The sequence below is a fragment of the Pleurodeles waltl genome, chromosome 3_1 (genome assembly GCF_031143425.1).
Source record: "Pleurodeles waltl isolate 20211129_DDA chromosome 3_1, aPleWal1.hap1.20221129, whole genome shotgun sequence".
NCBI lineage: Eukaryota > Metazoa > Chordata > Amphibia > Caudata > Salamandridae > Pleurodeles > Pleurodeles waltl.
Window position 1 is genome coordinate 351,033,341 of NC_090440.1, and position 19,883 is coordinate 351,053,223.

At 45.7% G+C, this 19,883-nt stretch overlaps 1 protein-coding gene across 1 annotated transcript in view; it reads right to left on the reverse strand.

Annotated features, from left to right (window-relative positions):
• Positions 1 to 19,883, reverse strand: part of SHC4 (SHC adaptor protein 4) — a 271,212-nt gene that overhangs the window by 29,181 nt on the left and 222,148 nt on the right. The window contains exon 9 of the mRNA XM_069222504.1: positions 4,903 to 4,963. Coding sequence (XP_069078605.1) covers positions 4,903 to 4,963 — 61 coding nt within the window. The remainder of the gene's footprint in view (positions 1 to 4,902; positions 4,964 to 19,883) is intronic.

Below are 19,883 nucleotides of genomic sequence, written 5' to 3' on the forward strand. Positions count from 1 at the left end.
GACAGGGTGAGTCTTGGAGATAAACTGTCTCCTGGTCAGTAGACTGGGAATGCCTGGAGTGCAGCTGGCAAAGACTTTGTGGTGGGCCTGGGGGGGTAGGGGGTGGAAGAGTGAGAAATACACTGCGATTCACTATGGTCTGGATGATCCATGCTAGCGAGACCGATTTTGTCGCCCCAAAGAGTCAGGGGTGAGGGTTATACAATGATGATGATGCTGGAAAGGATGCTGTAGGTCAGGCATGTTTTTGTGAACTAGAGGGATTAGTGAATCCTTGTATCATTTGGCACATCTAGGTGGAGCCAGTCAACCCTTGACACACAATGTTACAGTTCGGGCGACAGGCACTCTGCAAATTGGGAGTGGCAGTTGTAAGCCTACTAAGCAGGGTAGCAGGGTGGGGAGGAACTAGTTGGGGGACACAGAAGTTTAGTTATTTGAGAAGTTTTGATGTTTCCCTAAAGTTTGTTCAGGATGATTACACTAAGAGCAGGGAGAGAGGACTTGGTGGGGGCGGGCACGTGAGAGGATGGGTCATGGACTGTGCATTCCAGGGATATTACAGGACTGGCCTCAATATGGTGAACATTAAGCGGTTACCATTAAAGGTCATGATGTGGAATGTCAATGGCATGGGCGATAAAATCAATATCCCCGCTATTCAGTGTTGGCAAATGCCGGCTTCACCTCTAACACCAGAGAGGTGGGAATTCTACTAAGAAAGGCCACACCATTCATTCTAGGCCGTACGTGGAGCGACCCGCTGGGCCGGTTTGTGGTATAGCTGGCACTTGGCATGGCAAAACTGTCAATCTTTGATCAATATATGTGCCCGAAGCTACACTCTGATACCCTTCCAACCCTGGGGACTCTGCTGTTACAATTCCCCCCCAAGATTCTTTTAATGAGAAGGGATATGAATGATACCAGGGAACCGAAGTACGATAGACTGACTTCTACGGAAGAGGGCACAGGCGCCAGCACACTTAAGTCCTTTATGGACTCGATGGGGCTGGTAGATTTGTGGAGGGCACATAATCCGCACGAGAAACAGTATACATTCCTGTCTACATCTTGCCAAAAGCTTTTCATGTCTCGATCATCTGTTTATCCATCACTCAGATGTAGGTCACTTCCGGGGGGTGGCACATTTAGCTTGGGGCATCTCAATCCCGCCAAAGCTTTTCACATGTCGATTATCTGTTTACCCATCACTCAGAGGTAGGTCACTTCCAGGGGCAGCACATTTAGCACGGGACATCTCCGATCATTCCCCTGTGAAAGTTATATTGACAGGTGCCATTAAAGACACAAGACTGCCACCTAGAATCAATTCATGGTATCTAAAGGAAAAAGGCTTTCCAGAAAAGATACGGGAGGGTGCAGAATGGTACTTCTCTGAAAACTTGGGGACAGTGACCTCAGCCAGTACTCTCTGGGTGGCCTTCAAGTCGGTAGTTGGGGGGACGGGCAGACTCAGACATTAATAAGGGGCTTGAAAAAGGAGTGCAATTTGATGCACTAGAGAAAGAAATTTCCAAACCAAAATCAGACACCCAGCAGGGGGATGTGGTCGAGCTGCGCCACTGTCACAGGCTCCTACTTAAGCAACAAGAGCTAAGAGACTTAGCAGACAGTAAGTCACAAGCCCACGCACTAGCTACACAAAGGTGTATATATATGAAGTTGGGGACAAAGCAAACAAATTACCGGCCTGGCTAGAAAAAAGAAATAGGGACAGAAACTGGGTTGCAGATGAGTCTGTTGAGGCAGGCACATGACATACGATGCAACGAGTCATGCAATAGCTGAAACCTTTGCCACCTATTATGAACATATATATTCCTCATTGATGTCCACATGTACACGGACTGCATTGAACCCCTGAGCGACCTCCCTCTTGTAGACGTATCTGGCGATGATAGGGGGCAGCTGGACCAAGAACTGACGGCTGAGGAAGTACAAAAGGCCATTAGTCAAATCCCCTCTGGGAAGGCAATGGGCCCCAATGGCTTGCCGGTGGAGCTCTTCATGTACATGGCTGATGCCACGGCACCTCACATGCTAGCAAAGTTCCAAGCTGCTGAGGCAGAGGGGATCCTGCGGGCAGACCAGCTATTGGCCACCATAGTGGCACTACGTAAAGAGGACAGAACCCCCCCCCCACTTCCTGCAGCTCATACCGTCCCATATCGTTGTTGAACCTGGAGGATAAGGCATTGGCAAAACTGCTAGTGAGTAGCTTGCGGCCTTTTATGGCCAAGTTGATTCATCAGGACCAAACCGGATTTATGCCTCATAGGAATACTAGGCTAAATTTGAGATGCCTGCATGGGATTTTGCATGCGACTGGGGCCCCAGGCGCAGAAGAAGCAACAGTACTCTTGCTGGATGTGAGGATGGCCTTCAATAGCATTGAATGGCCGTATCTGCAAGCAGTGCTAACTAGATTGGGTTTTGGCCCCCCAGTTTTGTGCTTGGGTCTAGCTACTATATCATGGCCCACAGCAATCGATAGAGTCAGTGGGGTGACGCCCCGTTCTTTTGAGCTCCACAGAGGCAGAAGAAAGGGTTGGGTTTCCTATTATCACCCTGGTTGTTTGCCCTTGCACTGGAGCCACTGGCCACGTGGGTGCGTCAAGACCCCCTCGTGTGGGGGTATACACAAGGGGGGGCTGGTGGGAGGCTGGGATATCCCTTTATGCAGGCAAAGTACTCCTATATGTCACCAAACCTTGTTGCTCTATAGATGGACTGTTGCATATCCTCCATCTTTTTGGGATCTACTTTGATTATCAGATATGTTGGGAGACATCTCGAGTCTTTCCCTTAGCCAAAAATGGAGTGACTCTGCCATCAAGGTGTGTGGCCCCGGTAACTAGAGAAGGATTTTCCAATTTGGGAATCTGTTTGACAAGAAACCCGGCAGAGTTCCTTAGAAGGAATCTCTGTACACAGTTAGAGCATCTTTGTGCTGATGCTACCCTTTGGAGGAGGCTCCCGCTCTCTTTGATGGGCCAAGCCCCCCTTTTTAAAATGACGTCTCTGCCAAGCCTACTATACCTGCTCTAAAATACCCCATTCAAGGTGCCTCCTGACGTGTTTTCAAAGATAATGGGGAGATATGTAAGCTCTTGTGGGACGGAGGTAACACTCTTATATCCCTCAGCTAGCTGCAAAGAGGAGTATTTGACGGAGGTATAGCAGTTCCTAACATACAGATGTATTATTGGGTGACCCAGCTGCTTTCGGTTAATGATTGGGTATTTGCCAAGGTGGAGGAACGGGTGTATAGGATTGACAGGATGGCAATGGGAGACGGAGGGTACCCCCTCAGTATTGTACTCCCAAAAAGAGGAGGGACTGCTCCTGCCTCATATGCAGGCAACTGTGACAATGTGGAGGGACCCCATCAAAAGCTTGGGATGGGGAGGCAGACTGATGAATACTGCTGGAAGACGACGACTGGCAGGAAGACCTCCAAAGCCCTAGGGAAGTAGCAATCCTGGCTAGATTCTGCCTTATCCAACTTAGAATCCTTCACAGATCACACTTCTCCAGATCCCTCTTACATCACATGGGTCACAGTGATTCAGACCTGTGTAAAAGGAGGTGTGGCAGGGTGGGAAAATGTTTTCACACATTGTGGGACTGCCTCGTAATCCACAGCTCTGGGAAAAGGTGGTCCATATTGTGGTCCAAGTCCGTGCCTCACGATCCCACGGGGGCCAGATGGTTAGTTTTACACATCTCAGGGGAGGAAGCCTGGCCCCAGCATCAGAAGACCTGGCTCGTGTTGGTGGCCGGTGTGGACAGGAGAGATATAGCAAGAGCCTGGGGGCAGTTCACGCCTGGGAAGAAAACATGGATTGGTGTCTCCACGTGGAGCGGATTATCTATTAGAGCTGAGGGTGCCCTCGAAAATTTGACAAGCTATGGTCTCAATGGAGCGCGTTTAGGAGCTTGTGAGGTGGCACTAGATGATACACGAAAGGGGCACAATGGGTTGGATATAATAATACATGTAGGGCATCGTTGAGGACTATCAGTGAATGATGGGCTTAGATTCAAATGGGGTTTCATTCCTAAAATTTGATTTGTATAATGACAAGATGTTGTCCATGTAGACTCTCTCTTCTGCTTAAGGTCCATAATATGTGACTGAAATTGTTTTCAATGTATTATGCTGAACAACGGTTTGATAAATATTAAATAAAAAAATAATAAAAATAACAAATAAAGAACTTCACTGCCATTCTTGTCGTTTTGGCTGCCCAGCTTTACTCTCTCAGAAAGAGAGCATTTATAGTGCTTAGGGCAACAATGCTTTCAATTTTCCTTAGCAGTGGATACACCCTATATTGCAGCACCATTGCCTATTCCTGCTACTGTGAGTTTTTCAGCACGTGAGCTTTCTGTAATCCCTCTACAAAGCAACCAGAAGGTCTGTGTTTGGAATTTTACCCCCTTACAATCACCCATGGTTGACAGTAATTGTATTAGTCGCAGCACTATTTGTACCACTGAAGGTTTTGCTGGCTTGAGACAGAAACTGTATGCTCCATGACAGTCTTCACCCAGTCAGTGCAAATTTATGAAACAGGGAAAAATAGTAATATGGCATGTAAGTTATGCAATGTTGATTTGATATCTCTTTCACCAATGCGTTATCTGCTAGGCCAACATGGTAGAATACTTTTATCATGGTGCATGCATAAAGACACAACCAAAGGAATATTTACAATACAAGCCCTATTTGATTTTTCTTAGCTGTACTATAAACCAGGCTTGGATGTCAGATCCACACTGTGTTGACATTAGGACAGGTAGTTCCATCCTTATCCTCACACATTTCCTTCCAAACTTTACTATATTTCAACAGAAATAAGAAACAACACATACCTAATGGTGTATGGTGCTCCAAGCAGTTTTCATATATATTTGTACATTTTGAGTAACCAGTCTGTAAGAATAAAACATTTACATATGTCACAGATGACGTCAGTGAATCATATTCAAGAGTATGAAACTATACCCTTATAACATAGTTTGTGGGTGGTATGTGAATATTCATAGCATAATGCCATATACATATCTTTAGATATGTAATATTTCATACGACGTTTCAGTGTAATAAGTACTAATCGTTATCTGGTTATGACTAAGTGCTTCAGTAGAACAAGGACAATAAATAGTATCATAGGAATACTGACTTCTCTACCGTGAGCAATGGCCAGGCCATATGCTCAACCACCGATGTATCCTACCTGGACCTGCACCCGAGCACAGTCCTCATGAATTAATCCACCTGTTTTTTTAATTCACGGAAACTCAAAAATTCGGGAAAATGTCACTGATAAGCAAAATCAAAAAGGTGGCCACGTGCTATTGATTTTTTTGTTTTTGCATTTGCGAGTTTACTGTCCCCCAAATTATTTTACTCATGTTTCGTTAAGCATTTTTTCCGACTTGCTACCAGTCTCCCTCCCCCTTTTGTACAGTATGCTTGAACGGTCAACATAACTCCCATTTTCTCAGTGATTTTTTTTCTCCATTCTGTGAAACCTGTAAATTGAGGGAAATTTGCGAATTTCAAGGCGACGGGAGCAAAAATTATTCAAGCTCTCCATTAGCCCACCACATCATTAAAAAAATCAAATGTCTGACAGACCTTGCAAGTTTTCAGCTTGTGAAAGTCATGCCCAAGAAATCTCTAACTTGGTTGATGCTCACCAAACACCTTTTCAAACACTATTATCTCAAAAACTACGGATTTACACCAAATCACAAATAGAATATTTTTTGATTGAAGTTCTGCCTTCACACCAAGTTTCGCGTAAATCCTCTCAGTGGCTCTTTCTGTAGCCGAGAATACCATTACCGATGGGAGCTGCAACACCTTTCTTCTTGCATTCCCTAATCCTTTCCCCCTATATGGAAATGCACAAATCTTGCTTCTCTTAAACTTAGCCAGTTTTGCTGTGTATATGCCACATTTAGTGCAGATATGTCCTATGGCATTAAAGTTATTGCCAAACCAAAAACATACATTTCCAATGGAAAGTGCAGCTGAATCATATTTACAGATTCACTATTACCAAATCTGTATATATACATATATTAGACACTGCTGATAGCCAGTGTGTAGTTATGCTTAGGTCAGTACTTCCATTGTGGGCTTGAAAGTGTTACACAATTAGAGCTATTTTCACAATTGAAAAGGTGTTTGATTTGTCTATAGCATTTTCAAAGCTTGACGAATCTGCACCAAATCTGGGAGATATTTAGCATAGTTAACTCACTCGACGTTTTTTTGAATTTATGAAGATCAATCAAGAGGGCATAGTTAAAATGTTGGGCAAAAACATTTTCTCGTGCTAATGACGTTAGTGCAGTTCAATACACCTGCATGAAATTTGGCAGGCTGCCAGCAAGTTAGGCCCACTGAAGTAATCTCATGTTGCATGCAGATCTGACAAGAGGAGTCAAAATTAAAGAGGGAATAAAAAACTAATATATAATGTGTATTTCACATTTTATGGATTTGCACACCATTTGGCAGTCACTTACCATGTTTAGCTTACTCATGATATTTTACATTCATTTCATACAAATATGGTGGAACGTCTGAATGGGGGGGGGGGGGGGGTTGTCAGAAAAGCAACATTTCTGATGTTAACTCCCAGAGAAATCAATGCCTTCTGTTATCAAAAACACTCCGAATGAAATTACACCAAACATGTCATGAAGTTAGAAATTTCTTCAGAGAAGTGCTGTACTTAGAACTTCACTCAGGGATGTACTTTCCTTGGTATTGTGTAAATTTGTTCAGTACTTTTCAAGAAAGTAGAATTACGAAAATGTGTCAGTGGATTGGAACGGGTTAAAAGTTAGAGATATCCAGACCACTAGTCCACAGACAGTCCTCAATCAAGGTCCTAAATTAAAAAAAGAAAAGACTCCTATTGAACAAGGGAGCTTTTTTTGCTCCTCTTATAGACTTCGTGTCTGCAGTACAGAAGTTAAATCCATGGAGCTGAAGGCTCTAAGTGGCTGGTAGCAATATAAAATGTCCTGTTACACCTGCCATTACAGGACATGGGTCTTGGTCCCCATGTCCTGTACAAAAAATAGAGAGTATCAAAAAGGGGCCAGAGGGAGCATGCAGCTGGCTCATTTGTGCCATCCCATTTGTTTAAAAAAAAATAAGGTAAAACCCCAAAAGAACAGGGTTCTATGGGAACTAAACCCAAACAGAACAGGTTCCTGTGGATTTAAAGACAAGGTTTCTCTTAGCAAATCAGTAAAATACAAACAGGAAGAAGTTTTGTTTATGAGTAACGATTGATGGAGAATTTCCAATTATGGGTTTAAATGTAGAAAGGACTCTTTCTCCAATTGAATCTAAATTCAGAAAGGATCGTTTTTAGGTACCCCTAATTATAAAAAGGGCCTAATTTCTGTTTAAGGAGCTTAGACAAAAATAATGTAGTTGTCCTCAGTAAGCCTAAATTCAGTCTGTGTGCCGGCCCTAATGTAGGAAAACGGACTAAACAAAGGAAAGACATTTTTCTGGGGCTGAAAGGGCTCAGTTTCTGTTTAACAGTCTCAGAAAAAAGAAAGGAAAAGAAAGAAAGAGCATGAAAGGGAGAAAGAAAGAAAGAAAGATGTACGTTTTACTGATTCTTCGCATAAAGACCCTAGGGCAAAGAAGTGATGGGGCAGGCCTAAATACAAAAAGAACATTTTCTCTGCTTCATTCCAAAACAAGATAAGCTTCAGGTGCTAAAATACTGAAAGGATACTGTTATATATGTGATATACAATACCTATAGTTGCACCTCTTCTTTTTATCTGTTGTAGAACAACCTGCACACAGGTTTTGTGAGTGTGTGCTAATCCAGACTAATAAAGAGAAATAAACATTGCTGTCCTTTTCTTTGAGCATCACTTAGAAGAACTTAAAATCAGACAGATGTGATCAGCATGAGTGCACTTGTTATGCGGTTCCTACTCTGGTAGTAGGACTCCATGTTTAGGACAGCAGGAGTGTAGAGTGTGGGAGACTGTCTGCAATCCACACCTTTATTAACTGTCGGCTTAACTCCTGGATAGCTCACAGTGCCTCACCCAACCTCTAATTCCAACAGGGTGAAAGGTGATTATGGCAACCTGAACATGACACTCCGACTTCCCCGGGAAGTTGTGGAAACAAATCATACCCCTTTCACTCAGTTACTTGTGCCTGCCAAGGAGAGACACAAAGATTCAAGATAAGTTCTCAAAACATTTATTGAAACAATCACAATCTAGAATATAGAGAGTGAGCTGCAATAATTAGGCAGATGAAACAAAGCAAGGTAATCAGGGTAAAGAAGATAAACAATCAACCCATGATGTCTTTGGTTCTAGATCTTCTAAAAGTTCCTACCTAACCCTACTTCTATGTCTGAGAGTGTAGTGGTTGTAACCCTCTGACTGGCCCGGTCTGAAGGATTTACCCCAACACCATACCTGGATAGAGTGTCAGGATTCAGCCTGTCATGTAGATGGCAATCCTCTTGGGGAGCTGGCAGATCAGTGGCAGCCGAGCTGTGCATCACATAGCATTTGTCTCAGGATCGTTATGGCCGGAATGCCTTCTATCCTCCTGGGGTCAGTACACGGATTATGTTATAAACCATACCACATTGGGAATACAATTCGGATGTACTGCTGTGTTTTGGTGATAAAAGCTGTCTTCTGGTCTAGCAAAACTAGTTAGCATATTGTGTGCCTCACTCCATAGCCTTGGACAAGAAGTACTGATTATATACAGTGCAAAAGCTGATTAAATGAGCAGAGTACTCTTTGCTTTACTAGAATAAAAGCGAACTGATAAAATGTATAAATTAATCGCTACAAAACAGCCTTGCTAACATGAAACAAATGTGAATGAAAACATGAACTGTAAAACTAAGTTAAAACAGGGGTGACCAACCTAGGTCCTAAAACGGTCCACACAATACCCTCTCAAATGTCAGGAATGAAGTACAGAATCTATCACCCATCTAAAATAGGAAGAATTGAAAAACCTAAAAAGCCTTTAGAATGTCCACGCATACAAGCAGGGCATGCCGATCAAAAGGCAGCCAATTAAAATATCAGAGTTTAAAAACAGGATTAAATTAAAAGTCATGGGAGTTCAACATGAGGTCATCAAAAATATCAGTCAAGATGAAATCCAAGAGAGATTCTGTTTCCACAAACGATATTACCACCAAAGCATCACCCAGAATGTCAAAGAAACAAATATGATTTGAGGCCTCAGCTGCAATTGAGGAGGCAGCCATCCGTACCATGCCTATAGAAATGACTCCTGTAGCTGTAGCATCCATGCTCTTATAGGGTAGCTCATAGAAGGCATCACAAAGCAACCGTATCCTCATAGGACAGCTACAGGAATTAACCCTCATTGGGAACATCAGCAGATTCATGTCCGTAGGAAGTATCTGTTGCTTAGCAAGACACACTTCCAGTGTGCTCTCAAAAGGGTACCACAGGCAGTGCAACACAGGCTGCACACAATAGAATACCAGCCATAATGACAGTGACCAGTCCTTGTATAGTTCCTCCAACATTGGTACTCCAAAGTACTGCATCATGCGAACACGTCACAGCTGGGTCGATGGCACCTCCATCACCCTTCGGCTTTTTGATGGGACATCCATTGTGGAGCAATAGCAAAATACCGCCAATTTACACCAATACAAGTGGTATGCCTCCAAAAACAGTCAAAAATAGTGAGTGGATGACTGATGGTATTACTTTAAAGACAGCTTGGAATGTACTTATAAAACCTGATCCTATTGCCTTAAAAAAAAGTGTATAATACCCGCGGTGTTTGATACATTAAAGATGCGACTCACAAGTTCACCAAAATGCCCTGTAGAAGTTTTATCTCCGCTGATGACCTCGCTACTGGTAGGTCACAGGTTACACAGACAGATGTGAGTGGCAAGAATTTTTGAAATGATAATGATTTCAGCTTCATCAGCTTGTCAAAGTTAACACTGAAAATAGCAATAGAAAGTCACATGTTTGCTACTCTAATCTCATGTGTGGAGGGAAATTACACATTTTTATAGCAGGTCACTATTTGAGAAACAGAAATCACATATAGGACATCCCACAACAGCCTTGACCACTCAGCATTAAGTAACTTCCATTTGAAAGTAATTGAAACACTGGACGAATCAAAGTGATGAGAATCCCTTTAAAGTAGGAGGCTAAATAAGCCGCAGATGCATTACATATGCCACGCAATGCCCCTGTTTACAAATCATTGAATGGTTTTTAGAAGTTTCAAAACTGCTACAGCTAACAAAAACTTCCTTTTCTCCACTCATATAGTTGTAATTGAAAGGCAGTTCCTGCATCTCATGAATAAAACTCCCCCAAACTTTCAAACCTGCCTACTGGAAAATGTTTCAAACCCAAAATGAGTTGAAAAGTCCATATTGGCAGGTATATTACTCCATGTACTACCCACACCTACGACAGTGTTTCAGCCACTAGTAAAAGGCAACTTTCTCTTACTTTTCTATGTAAGCATGATATATGTTGCATCTTTTTTGCCATTATCTGTTGTTTACGTGTTAAGGTAAATAGTGCAAATAACTCTTTCGAGTTCACATACTTCCAAGGCATGCGGTTCGATTTCAGAACCTGTAAAGTCTAACTCAACTGCATGATGGACCTAAGCTGACTCAGTCCAAGTTGTAAGAGTGACATGTCATTTTGTATAATGTCTATTACAGATGACATAATGCTGTTTAATGTGTAAATGCGAGTGGACAATGTATTCATACCATTTTCTTCCACGGCTAATGCTTTGTCTAAGTTTGCCTGAACTACTTGCCTTAAACGGGCAGCAGCTGCCATTTCTGAATGCTTCCATATTTTGTTGTCTATTGCACACAACAACCTTTTTGAGCGAGGTGTCCTAGCATCTAGCAAGAAACTCTACAAGTCCATATCCTCAGAGAGGAGAGAGAGGTATTCTTTTACAGCTGTCAAAGTGGAATGTTGCAACCATTGCTGACATAACTTGTCTACGCTGTATGTAGTCACTATACCTCTGCATGTTGCATATTGAAATATTAAAGGTCTGTTCTACTTGCTAAAAACCCAATGTAAGGTTTATAAAACGTGCATGACAAACATTTGTGTTAGCTGCCCACAATAAAAACCCATTGGGACATGAAAGTATTGAGTCAAATGCACATTTTTTCTTATAAGATCTTTTTATTGAAGCAAGGCAAGTACACCAAAGACACAGTCGGAAGGTAGTATAAATGATAACCGCAGTGTTGTGGAGAAAGTCAAAAAATTACATGGCCACCATGAACCATTGCACCCCGCCCTGCCCTCTTGTGAAAACGTCAGTGACCAAGTGATCTGGGTTTTTCACCGTGTCTGAGTCCAATGTGATGGAGGTACACAAGTGTCCTCTATATGCATTCCATTGTCCCCAAATTTTGCACCATTTCATAGGACACCCCCGGCTCTCTGAAATGACTTTCACTGTCATCATGCACCAGTCCATATCGTTTTTCCAATTGTTCAGCTGTGGCCAAGTTGGTGCCCCCCAGAGCCAAACAATGTTGCGATCTGCCAGCCCCAAGGTCATCTAAATTCTGTCCATTCTGCCCAGATCGATTTACCCCATATAATCAAAAGACACTACTGCATTGTGGCTTCTCTCCTGTCCCCACACACCTTGTTCATACACTTAACCACTGCCATCCAGTATCTCTGTATGTCTAGGCAGTCCCATATGATATGTAGCAAACAACCTTCTTGGCCACAATACCTTATGCAGCTGGCATCCGTGGCCCTGCCCATTTTCACTTTAACCATACATGTGAGATAAGATCTGTGTATTAATTTCAGTTGAACCAGTCGGAACCCTGATTGGATCGCCACTTCTGAAAGAGAAGCCAGCGCTTCAAGCCAATCAGCATCGGCAATGTCTCCCAGGTCTTGTTCCTAGTGTGCCAGAGTGGATGTAAGCGGGTCTGGTGAATTTTTAATCAGCTTTTAATGGTTGTGGGACATTGCTTTTTGGTGCATATGTAACCTGTCCTCTAATCGGGAGGATTCAGGGAGGTCTGTTTCCCGTCGGGTTGCCGACTGGAACGCATGATGCACTTGGAGATAGCAGTAACTTTCAGTCACTGCTAGACTGCTAGACTGTATTCCTGCTGCAACTTTGCAACTCAGTGAATGTATTGATCTGCCCCAGGACCAAAGATCTCCAACCTCAGAAATTCCGAGTTGGTCCCTCAGCATCCCCAACTTGTCAGAATGCCAGTGCGTTGTCACCTAGGTTATCTTCACCTCCCATCCCAATGCTCTGTGCGCCATATGCAATAGCGTGACCGCGACCAGCTTTAGGCCACTCAGGTTTGTGAGCCTAGGGTTAGTATAAAGAGCCACTCCTCCCCATGAGGTATCAGTCCATCTGATAGGCCAGCTCATCAGGAGGTGCATGCACCCAGGCATTAAAAATGGTGAGCTGGGAAGCCCAGTAGTATTTTTGGATGTCGAGCAATGCTGTTCCTCCATCTTACCATCCTCTAGTCAGATTGGCTATTGCTATTCTTGAAGATCCCCCATTCCATAGGATCGTTCTAAGTTCTGAATTGATCCTTTTGAAATAGGCCATTGGCATCGGGAAGGGGGTATTGTGCAAAGTATGGAGAAAACTTGGAAGTGCCATCATTTTAAAAAGAGCTGCTCTGCTCAGTAGCGTCAGTGGCAATGCCCTCCAGTGATTGACATCGCACTTCAGCCACACCAGGTGGGGAAGCAGGCTATAAGAATAGAAATAATCGGAATCTGTGGTAACATGGATCCCCTGATATCAGAAACAGTCTCAGCAGATCTTGGCCTTGCAGTCAAGGGGTTAGCTGGGCATGAGGTCCCTCAGGACATATATCATGGATTTCGTCCAGGTAACAGTGTAACTGGAGTTTTGTCTGAACTGATCTAGAATATGCATGATTTTGGCAAGGGTTTGAGGTGGGTCTGTTAAGTACAATAGAATGTCATCAGCGTAGAGTGATACCCGGTTTTCCCTATTCTCCACTCATGGTAGGCCCCTGATTAGGGGGCCCATTCTGATCCAAGCTGCAAGGGGCTCCAGTAAAAGGTTGAAAAGCAGTGTCGAGAGTGGGCATCCCTGTCGGGTACCATGCTTAAGGTCAAATACCTGTGAGGTAGCCCCGTTAAACAACACCTAGGCCCAGGGAGAGGAGTATAGAAGTTGTACTCAAAGCCTAACCCCTCCAAGACCTCGAACATGTATTGGACTGTGTCAAATGCCATGCAGGCGTCAAAAGAGAGGACTAATTCGTCCTCCTGTATATGTTCTGTCTGTCGCAGGATCACATGTAGTCGTCACAGATTAAGCCTCGTACTGTGGCCTGGCCTAAAGGCGGATTGATCTGGGTGGATCAGTGTGGTAACTACTGGGATGAGTCCCATTGCTAACACTTTGGGCAAGATCTTTATTTCTACGTTCAATGTTGAGATGGGCCTGTATGACGCATCATCAATAGCAGGTTTGCTTTCTTTAGGGATGGAAACTGTGGAGGCCAATCTCTGCTTTTCTGGGAGCAGTCCAACCTCGAAACTTTCATCCTACATATTCTTCTAGTATGGGGTGAGTTTAGAGGCAGGGTTTTGTACAATTCAATGGGGATGCCATTGGGGCCAAGCACCTTACCAGATCTTCGTTCTCATCTGCCCCTGCTATTTCCGCCTTGGTAATATCGCTTTCTAAACATTCCCTCTCATGGTGTGTGAGAGTTGGAAGATGAATATCTGCTAGGAGTTCTCAGGAGTCCGAGGTTGTAGTTGTTGCCGTAGGGGAGTGGAGGTCTGAGTAATATGCAGCAAAACCCTCTGCTATTCCAGGGCTGTCATGCACTACTTCCCCTGGGTCTGTCTGGATATCATTGACCCATCGGTTCACCCTCTCTTTCTGTTTGAGCCAGGCCAGTAGTTTCCCTGTCTTGTCGCCCAGTTCATACAGGCTATGTTGTACCACCTTGCGTCTGACTCTAGCTACGTCTGTCGCAATATCATAATATTCGCATTGCTTAAGAGTCAGAGTTTTTGTATTTATGTCCCCACCATTGATTATTGCTATTCACCTCTAGGTCTGTAATCTCCTTTTCTAGCATTTCCAGTGAGGTCCTTTTGTCTTTTTTGTGACCCACTATTAGGGAGAGACCCTGGCCTCTAGTTACTGCTCTGTATGCCTCAGATAGGCCCTCATTATGAACACGGCGGTAAACACTGTCGACCGCCGTGGCAACGGCGAAAAGAAGACCGCCACTGGCGGTGAAGAGAATCCCGCCATATAATGATGGAAAAATCAGAAACCGACAAAAATCTCCCTGCCACCAGTCACCGCCAAGACCATGTCGGCAGAAATGCTGGACCTCCTACCCCACCACCGCCGAGCACACAAACACCCCACCCTCCAAATAATGAAGCACAAATCACTGTAGCGGTCAGTGGAAGCCGAACTACCATTGGCGGTACAGACCGCCACGGGCGGCAAGTGGACCCAACAGTAAGAAATGCATACATTGGCAAGTTTGAAACCACACACCCTACACACATCCACAACACTATAAAACACTCACAGACACACCCTACAATCCTTTGCATCGCCAATAGGAGAAGCCAGACGGACAGCACTATAGGCAGACACTGAACGCCACATCAAACGAATCACCGACCCAACCGCACAAGAGCACCCTCACCTAGGTCCACACAAGACACCGTTCACAACACACACCATGTGTAGGAAAATGACTCCCTGTTGCAGTTACTCCCCACTTTTTGCCTGATATAGATACTGACTTGACTGAGAAGTGTGCTGGGACCCTGCTAACCAGGCCCAAGCATCAGTGTTCTTTCACTTAAAAATGTACCATTGTTCCACAATTGGCACATCCCTAGCACACAGAAAAGTCCCTTATAAAAGGTACCAGTAGTATCAAGGGCCCTGTGACCAGGGAAGATCCCTAAGGGCTGCAGCATGTGTTGTGCCAACCTAAGGAACCCTTCACCTAACACATGCACACTGCCATTGCAGATTGTGTGTGTTGGTGGGGAGAAAAAGGAAAAGTCGACATGGCATCCCACTCAGGATGCCATGCTCACAAAATACTGCCTGTGGCATAGGTAATTCACCCCTCTAACAGGCCCAAGGCAGGGTGCACTATACCACAGGTGAGGGCATAGCTTCATGAGTAATATGCCCCTACAGTGTCTAAGTGTATTCTTAGACATTGTAAGTACAGTGTGGCCATAGCAAATATGTGGTCTGGGAGTTTGTCAAAAACAAACTCCACAGCTCCATAATGGCTACACTGAATACTGGAAATTTGGTATTAAACTTCTCAGAATAATAAACCCACACTGATGCTAGTGTTGGATTTATTACAAAATGCACACAGAGGGATGCCCCCTGTATTTTACCCAATCCTTCAGTGCAGGACTGACTGGTCTGTGCCAGCCTGCCACTGAGACGAGTTTCTGCCCCCTGGGATGAGAGCCTTTGTGCTCTCTGAGGACAGAAAGTAAGCCTGCACTGGGTGGAGGTGCTTCTCACCCCGGCAAGAACTGTAACACCTGGCAGTGAGCCTCAAAGGCTCCTGCCTTTTGTTACAGCACCCCAGGGCATCCCAGCTAGTGGAGATGCCCGCCCCTCCGGCCACTGCCCCCACTTTTGGCGGCAAGGATGGAGGAGATAATTAGAAAAAAAAGGAGGAGTCACCCACCAGTCAGGACTGCCCCTAAGGTGCCCTGAGGTGAGGTGATCCCTGCCTTTAGAAATCCTCCATCTTGAGATAGGAGGATTCCCCCAATAGGATTATGGATGTGCCCCCCTCCCCTCAGGGAGGAGGCACAAAGAGGGTGTAGCCACCCTCCAGGAGAGTAGCCATTGGCTACTGCCCTCCTGACCTAAACACACCCCTAAATTTAGTATTTAGGGGTGACCCATAACCCAGGAAATCAGATTCCTGAAACCTACACAAAGAAGAAGGACTGCTGACCTGAAAGCCCTGCAGAGACGCCGGAGACGACAACTGCTTTGGCCCCAGCCCTACCGGCCTGTCTCCAGACTCAAAGAAAATTGCACAGCGGCACATCCGACAGGGACCAGCGACCTCTGAAGCCTCAGAGGACTGCCCTGAAACCTGAAGGACCAAGAAACTCCAGAGAACAGTGGCACTGTTCACCCACAGCAACATTTTTTGCAACAAAGAAGCAACTTTTAAAGAACTCACTCTTCCCGCTAGAAGCGTGAGAATTCACCCTCTGCACCCGATGCCCCCGGCTCGAGCTCCAGAGAACCAACACTACAGGGAGGACTCCCACGCTACTGCGACCCCGTGAGTAACCCGAGACGACCCCCCCGAACCCCCACAATGACGCATGTAGAGAGAATCCAGAGGCTCCGCCTGACCATGACTGCCTGTAACAAGGGACCCGACGCCTGGACAAAACACTGCACCCGCAGCCCCCAGGACCAGGACCAGAAGGAACCGAACCTCAGTGCAGGAGTGACCATCAGGCGACCCTCTGCCTAGCCCAGTTGGTGGCTGGCCCGGGAAGCCCCCCTGTGCTCTGCCTGTACCGCTAGAGTGACCCCCGGGTCCCTCCATTGTTTCTAATACAAAACCTGACACCTGCTTTGCACACTGCACCCGGCCGCCCCTGTGCAGCTGAGGGTGTATTTTGTGTGCCTACTTGTGCCCCCCCAGTGCTCTACAAAACCCCCCTGGTCTGCCCTCCGAGAACGCGGGTACTTACCTGCTGGCAGACTGGAACCGGAGCACCCCTGTTCTTCATAGGTACCTATGTGTTTTGGGCACCTCTTTGACCTCTGCACCTGTCCAGCCCTGTGCTGCTGGTGTGGTAACTTTCGGGTTGCCTTGAACCCCCAACGGTGGGCTACCTATGCCCAGGAACTTAGACTTGTAAGTGTCTTACTTACCTGACAAACTAACCATTACTTACCTACCCCCGGAACTGTTGATTTTTGCACTGTGTCCACTTTTAAAATAGCTTATTGCCATTTTTACTAAAACTGTGTATGCTATTGCTCTAATTCAAAGTTCCTAACTTACCTTGCATTTTGTGTATTTACTTCAAATCTTAAACTTGTGGTTCTAAAAATAAATTAAGAAAATATATTTTTCTATATAAAATCTATTGGCCTGGAGTTAAGTCTTTGAGTGTGTGTTCCTCATTTATTGCCTTTGTGTGTACAACAAATGCTTAACACTACCCTCTGATAAGCCTACTGCTCGACCACACTACCACAAAATAGAGCATTAGAATTATCTAATTTTGCCACTATCTTACCTCTAAGGGGAGCCCTTGGACTCTGCACACTATCTATTACTTTGAGATAGTATATACAGAGCTAGCTTCCTACACCATGGCACCCCCAAACACCCACGCTTCACAGAAAGGGAGCTAAGGACCATTGTGGACGAGATACTGAAGGTCGAGCCACAATTATTCGGGGAACAGGTCGAGCACACACCCATCGCCAGGAAGATGGAGCTATGGCAGACAATAGTCAACAAGGTCAATGCAGTGGGACACCATCCACGCACCAGGGACAACATCCGCAAGAGATGGAATGACCTGCGTGGGAAGGTCAGGTCCATGGCATCCAGGCACCACATTGCAGTCCAGAAGATAGGTGGGGGACCTCCACCAACACCACGGACTACACTGACTGGGAGGAAAAGGTACTGGCCATCCTGCACCCTGAGGAACTCACTGGAGGAATGGACTTGGATAAGTCGTCTACATTTACCCCATATCCATCACACCTGTAATGCATGCACCACCCCCATCCCTCCAACACCCACCAGGACCACTACCCCACCTAAGCCACAATCACTATATCCAGTCCCCCTGCATGCCCACAAACCCACTAACAGGCCCACATCGCTCCCCCTGTGCACAGTCACCTACCCCTGCAAGGAATCACAATGGCACTACACCAGCCACAATGCACCTCCACATCCAAAGCAAAATGCAATGCAAACCTCCCAAAAGCACTCTGCATGGCCCCAAAGTGTGAAAACCTGCACAAAACAGCCCAGTCCTGTGCACCCCATCCGATCATGCAATTGTAACAGACATGTCCATTCCCCCCAACAGGCCCTACCTCCCATGCCACCCTGACAGACAGGACAAGGAGTGGCAGTACCCCACAGGGAGGCAGGGGCACCTCCCAGGACTCTGGGGATGGAACCCTGGGCATTGACGATCACCCTGGCCCGTCACACAGTCCTGCACTGTCATTATACAGCAGCCCCACCCAGGACACCACTGACATCCCTACCACCCAGCCAACAACATCAGACCAGGGCAACCGTCCCCACACCTGTGTATCCAGGCCACAGACTGGTGGAACACATGAACAGAGGTCACAGTCACCCCCTACCAACAGGCAGGAAGACGATGGCCCCAGTACAATTGGTACCGCCAGACCTGTGCAGGGGACACAGGCACAGGGGGCTCGACCCAGTAGGAGGGCATCAGTGGCCCAGGGAGAAGGCCACAGGATTGATGCTGCAGCCCAGGACATGATCTCAGAGGTCCTGGGAGCATATCCCCATACCGAGGACAGACTGGCCCAGATAGTATCCATCCTGGAGCAGAGTCAAAGGATGCAGGTAGCACATCACCAAGAGGCAGTGGAAACTGCACAATGCCACAATGGCCACCATAGCAGGTGCACTGCTGCACCTTGTCCCAACACAGCCTGAGGCCAACACAGACCAGGAAGCCCCTACTACATGCCAAGCTACAGACCGGACAACAACAGCATCAGCAGCAACTGGACATGTTCCACCCTCTCAGGACACACAGGAGACATGCATCTCAACCCGTACAGGCCAATACCAGGCACCCAAATGGTCCCTCAGGCCCAGATATGGCACTGGAACACCTGCCAAGACCAAGGCCCCCTCAAAGAAGTGACTCTGGCAAGAACTGTCCTCCAAGTGTCCCACTGAACCAACGACCAAACAGTGTGAAAACAACAAAAACTTAAAAACATAGATGGACATACCACTACAGCCAACAAATGCTGCGACCATGTTGCCATATTGTACAACTACCAGTAGCCCACTCCCATCACTGTAATCAGCACAATGTAATCCCTGCACCAAATAAAACACCAGTTCGCCTATTACAATGTCCCCTGCCATTATGTGTAAACAAAGTGAAGTATGGATGCAACTGTATTATAAATCATTTATCATTATCTGAGTAGCAGTAAATGCACCACACGGATAACATGTTGTTGTGCCCACAGATATGTCGAACTATTATACTATAATGTTACCTGTCCTATGCAGTCCTGGTCACAGTGGCAATGACTATTGACCCAACACCCCCTAGATGAAAAGGAACACTGACAGTATGCTGCACAGACAGCAATCTCATTGATTAGTCCCACATAGTTACTGGAAGTAGAGTTGTATCAGTTGGGTCCTGGAATGTACATCTTCCCCCTCCTCATCATCACCATCACTCTCATCCCCTCTCTGAGGAAGCAGGTCTGGATATACAGCACCCTCCTACTCCAAGAGGGGGATAGAATTCCTCAATGCCACGTTGTGAATCATGCAGCAGGCCATCACTATTCTACACACCTTTTCAGGGCCATAGGCCAGGGAACCACCAGAGATATGTAGGCAATGAAATCTAGCCTTCTGGAGACCTATTGTGCGCTCTATCACCCTCCTAGTCCGTCCATGTACCTCATTGTAATTCCTCTCTGTATCTGT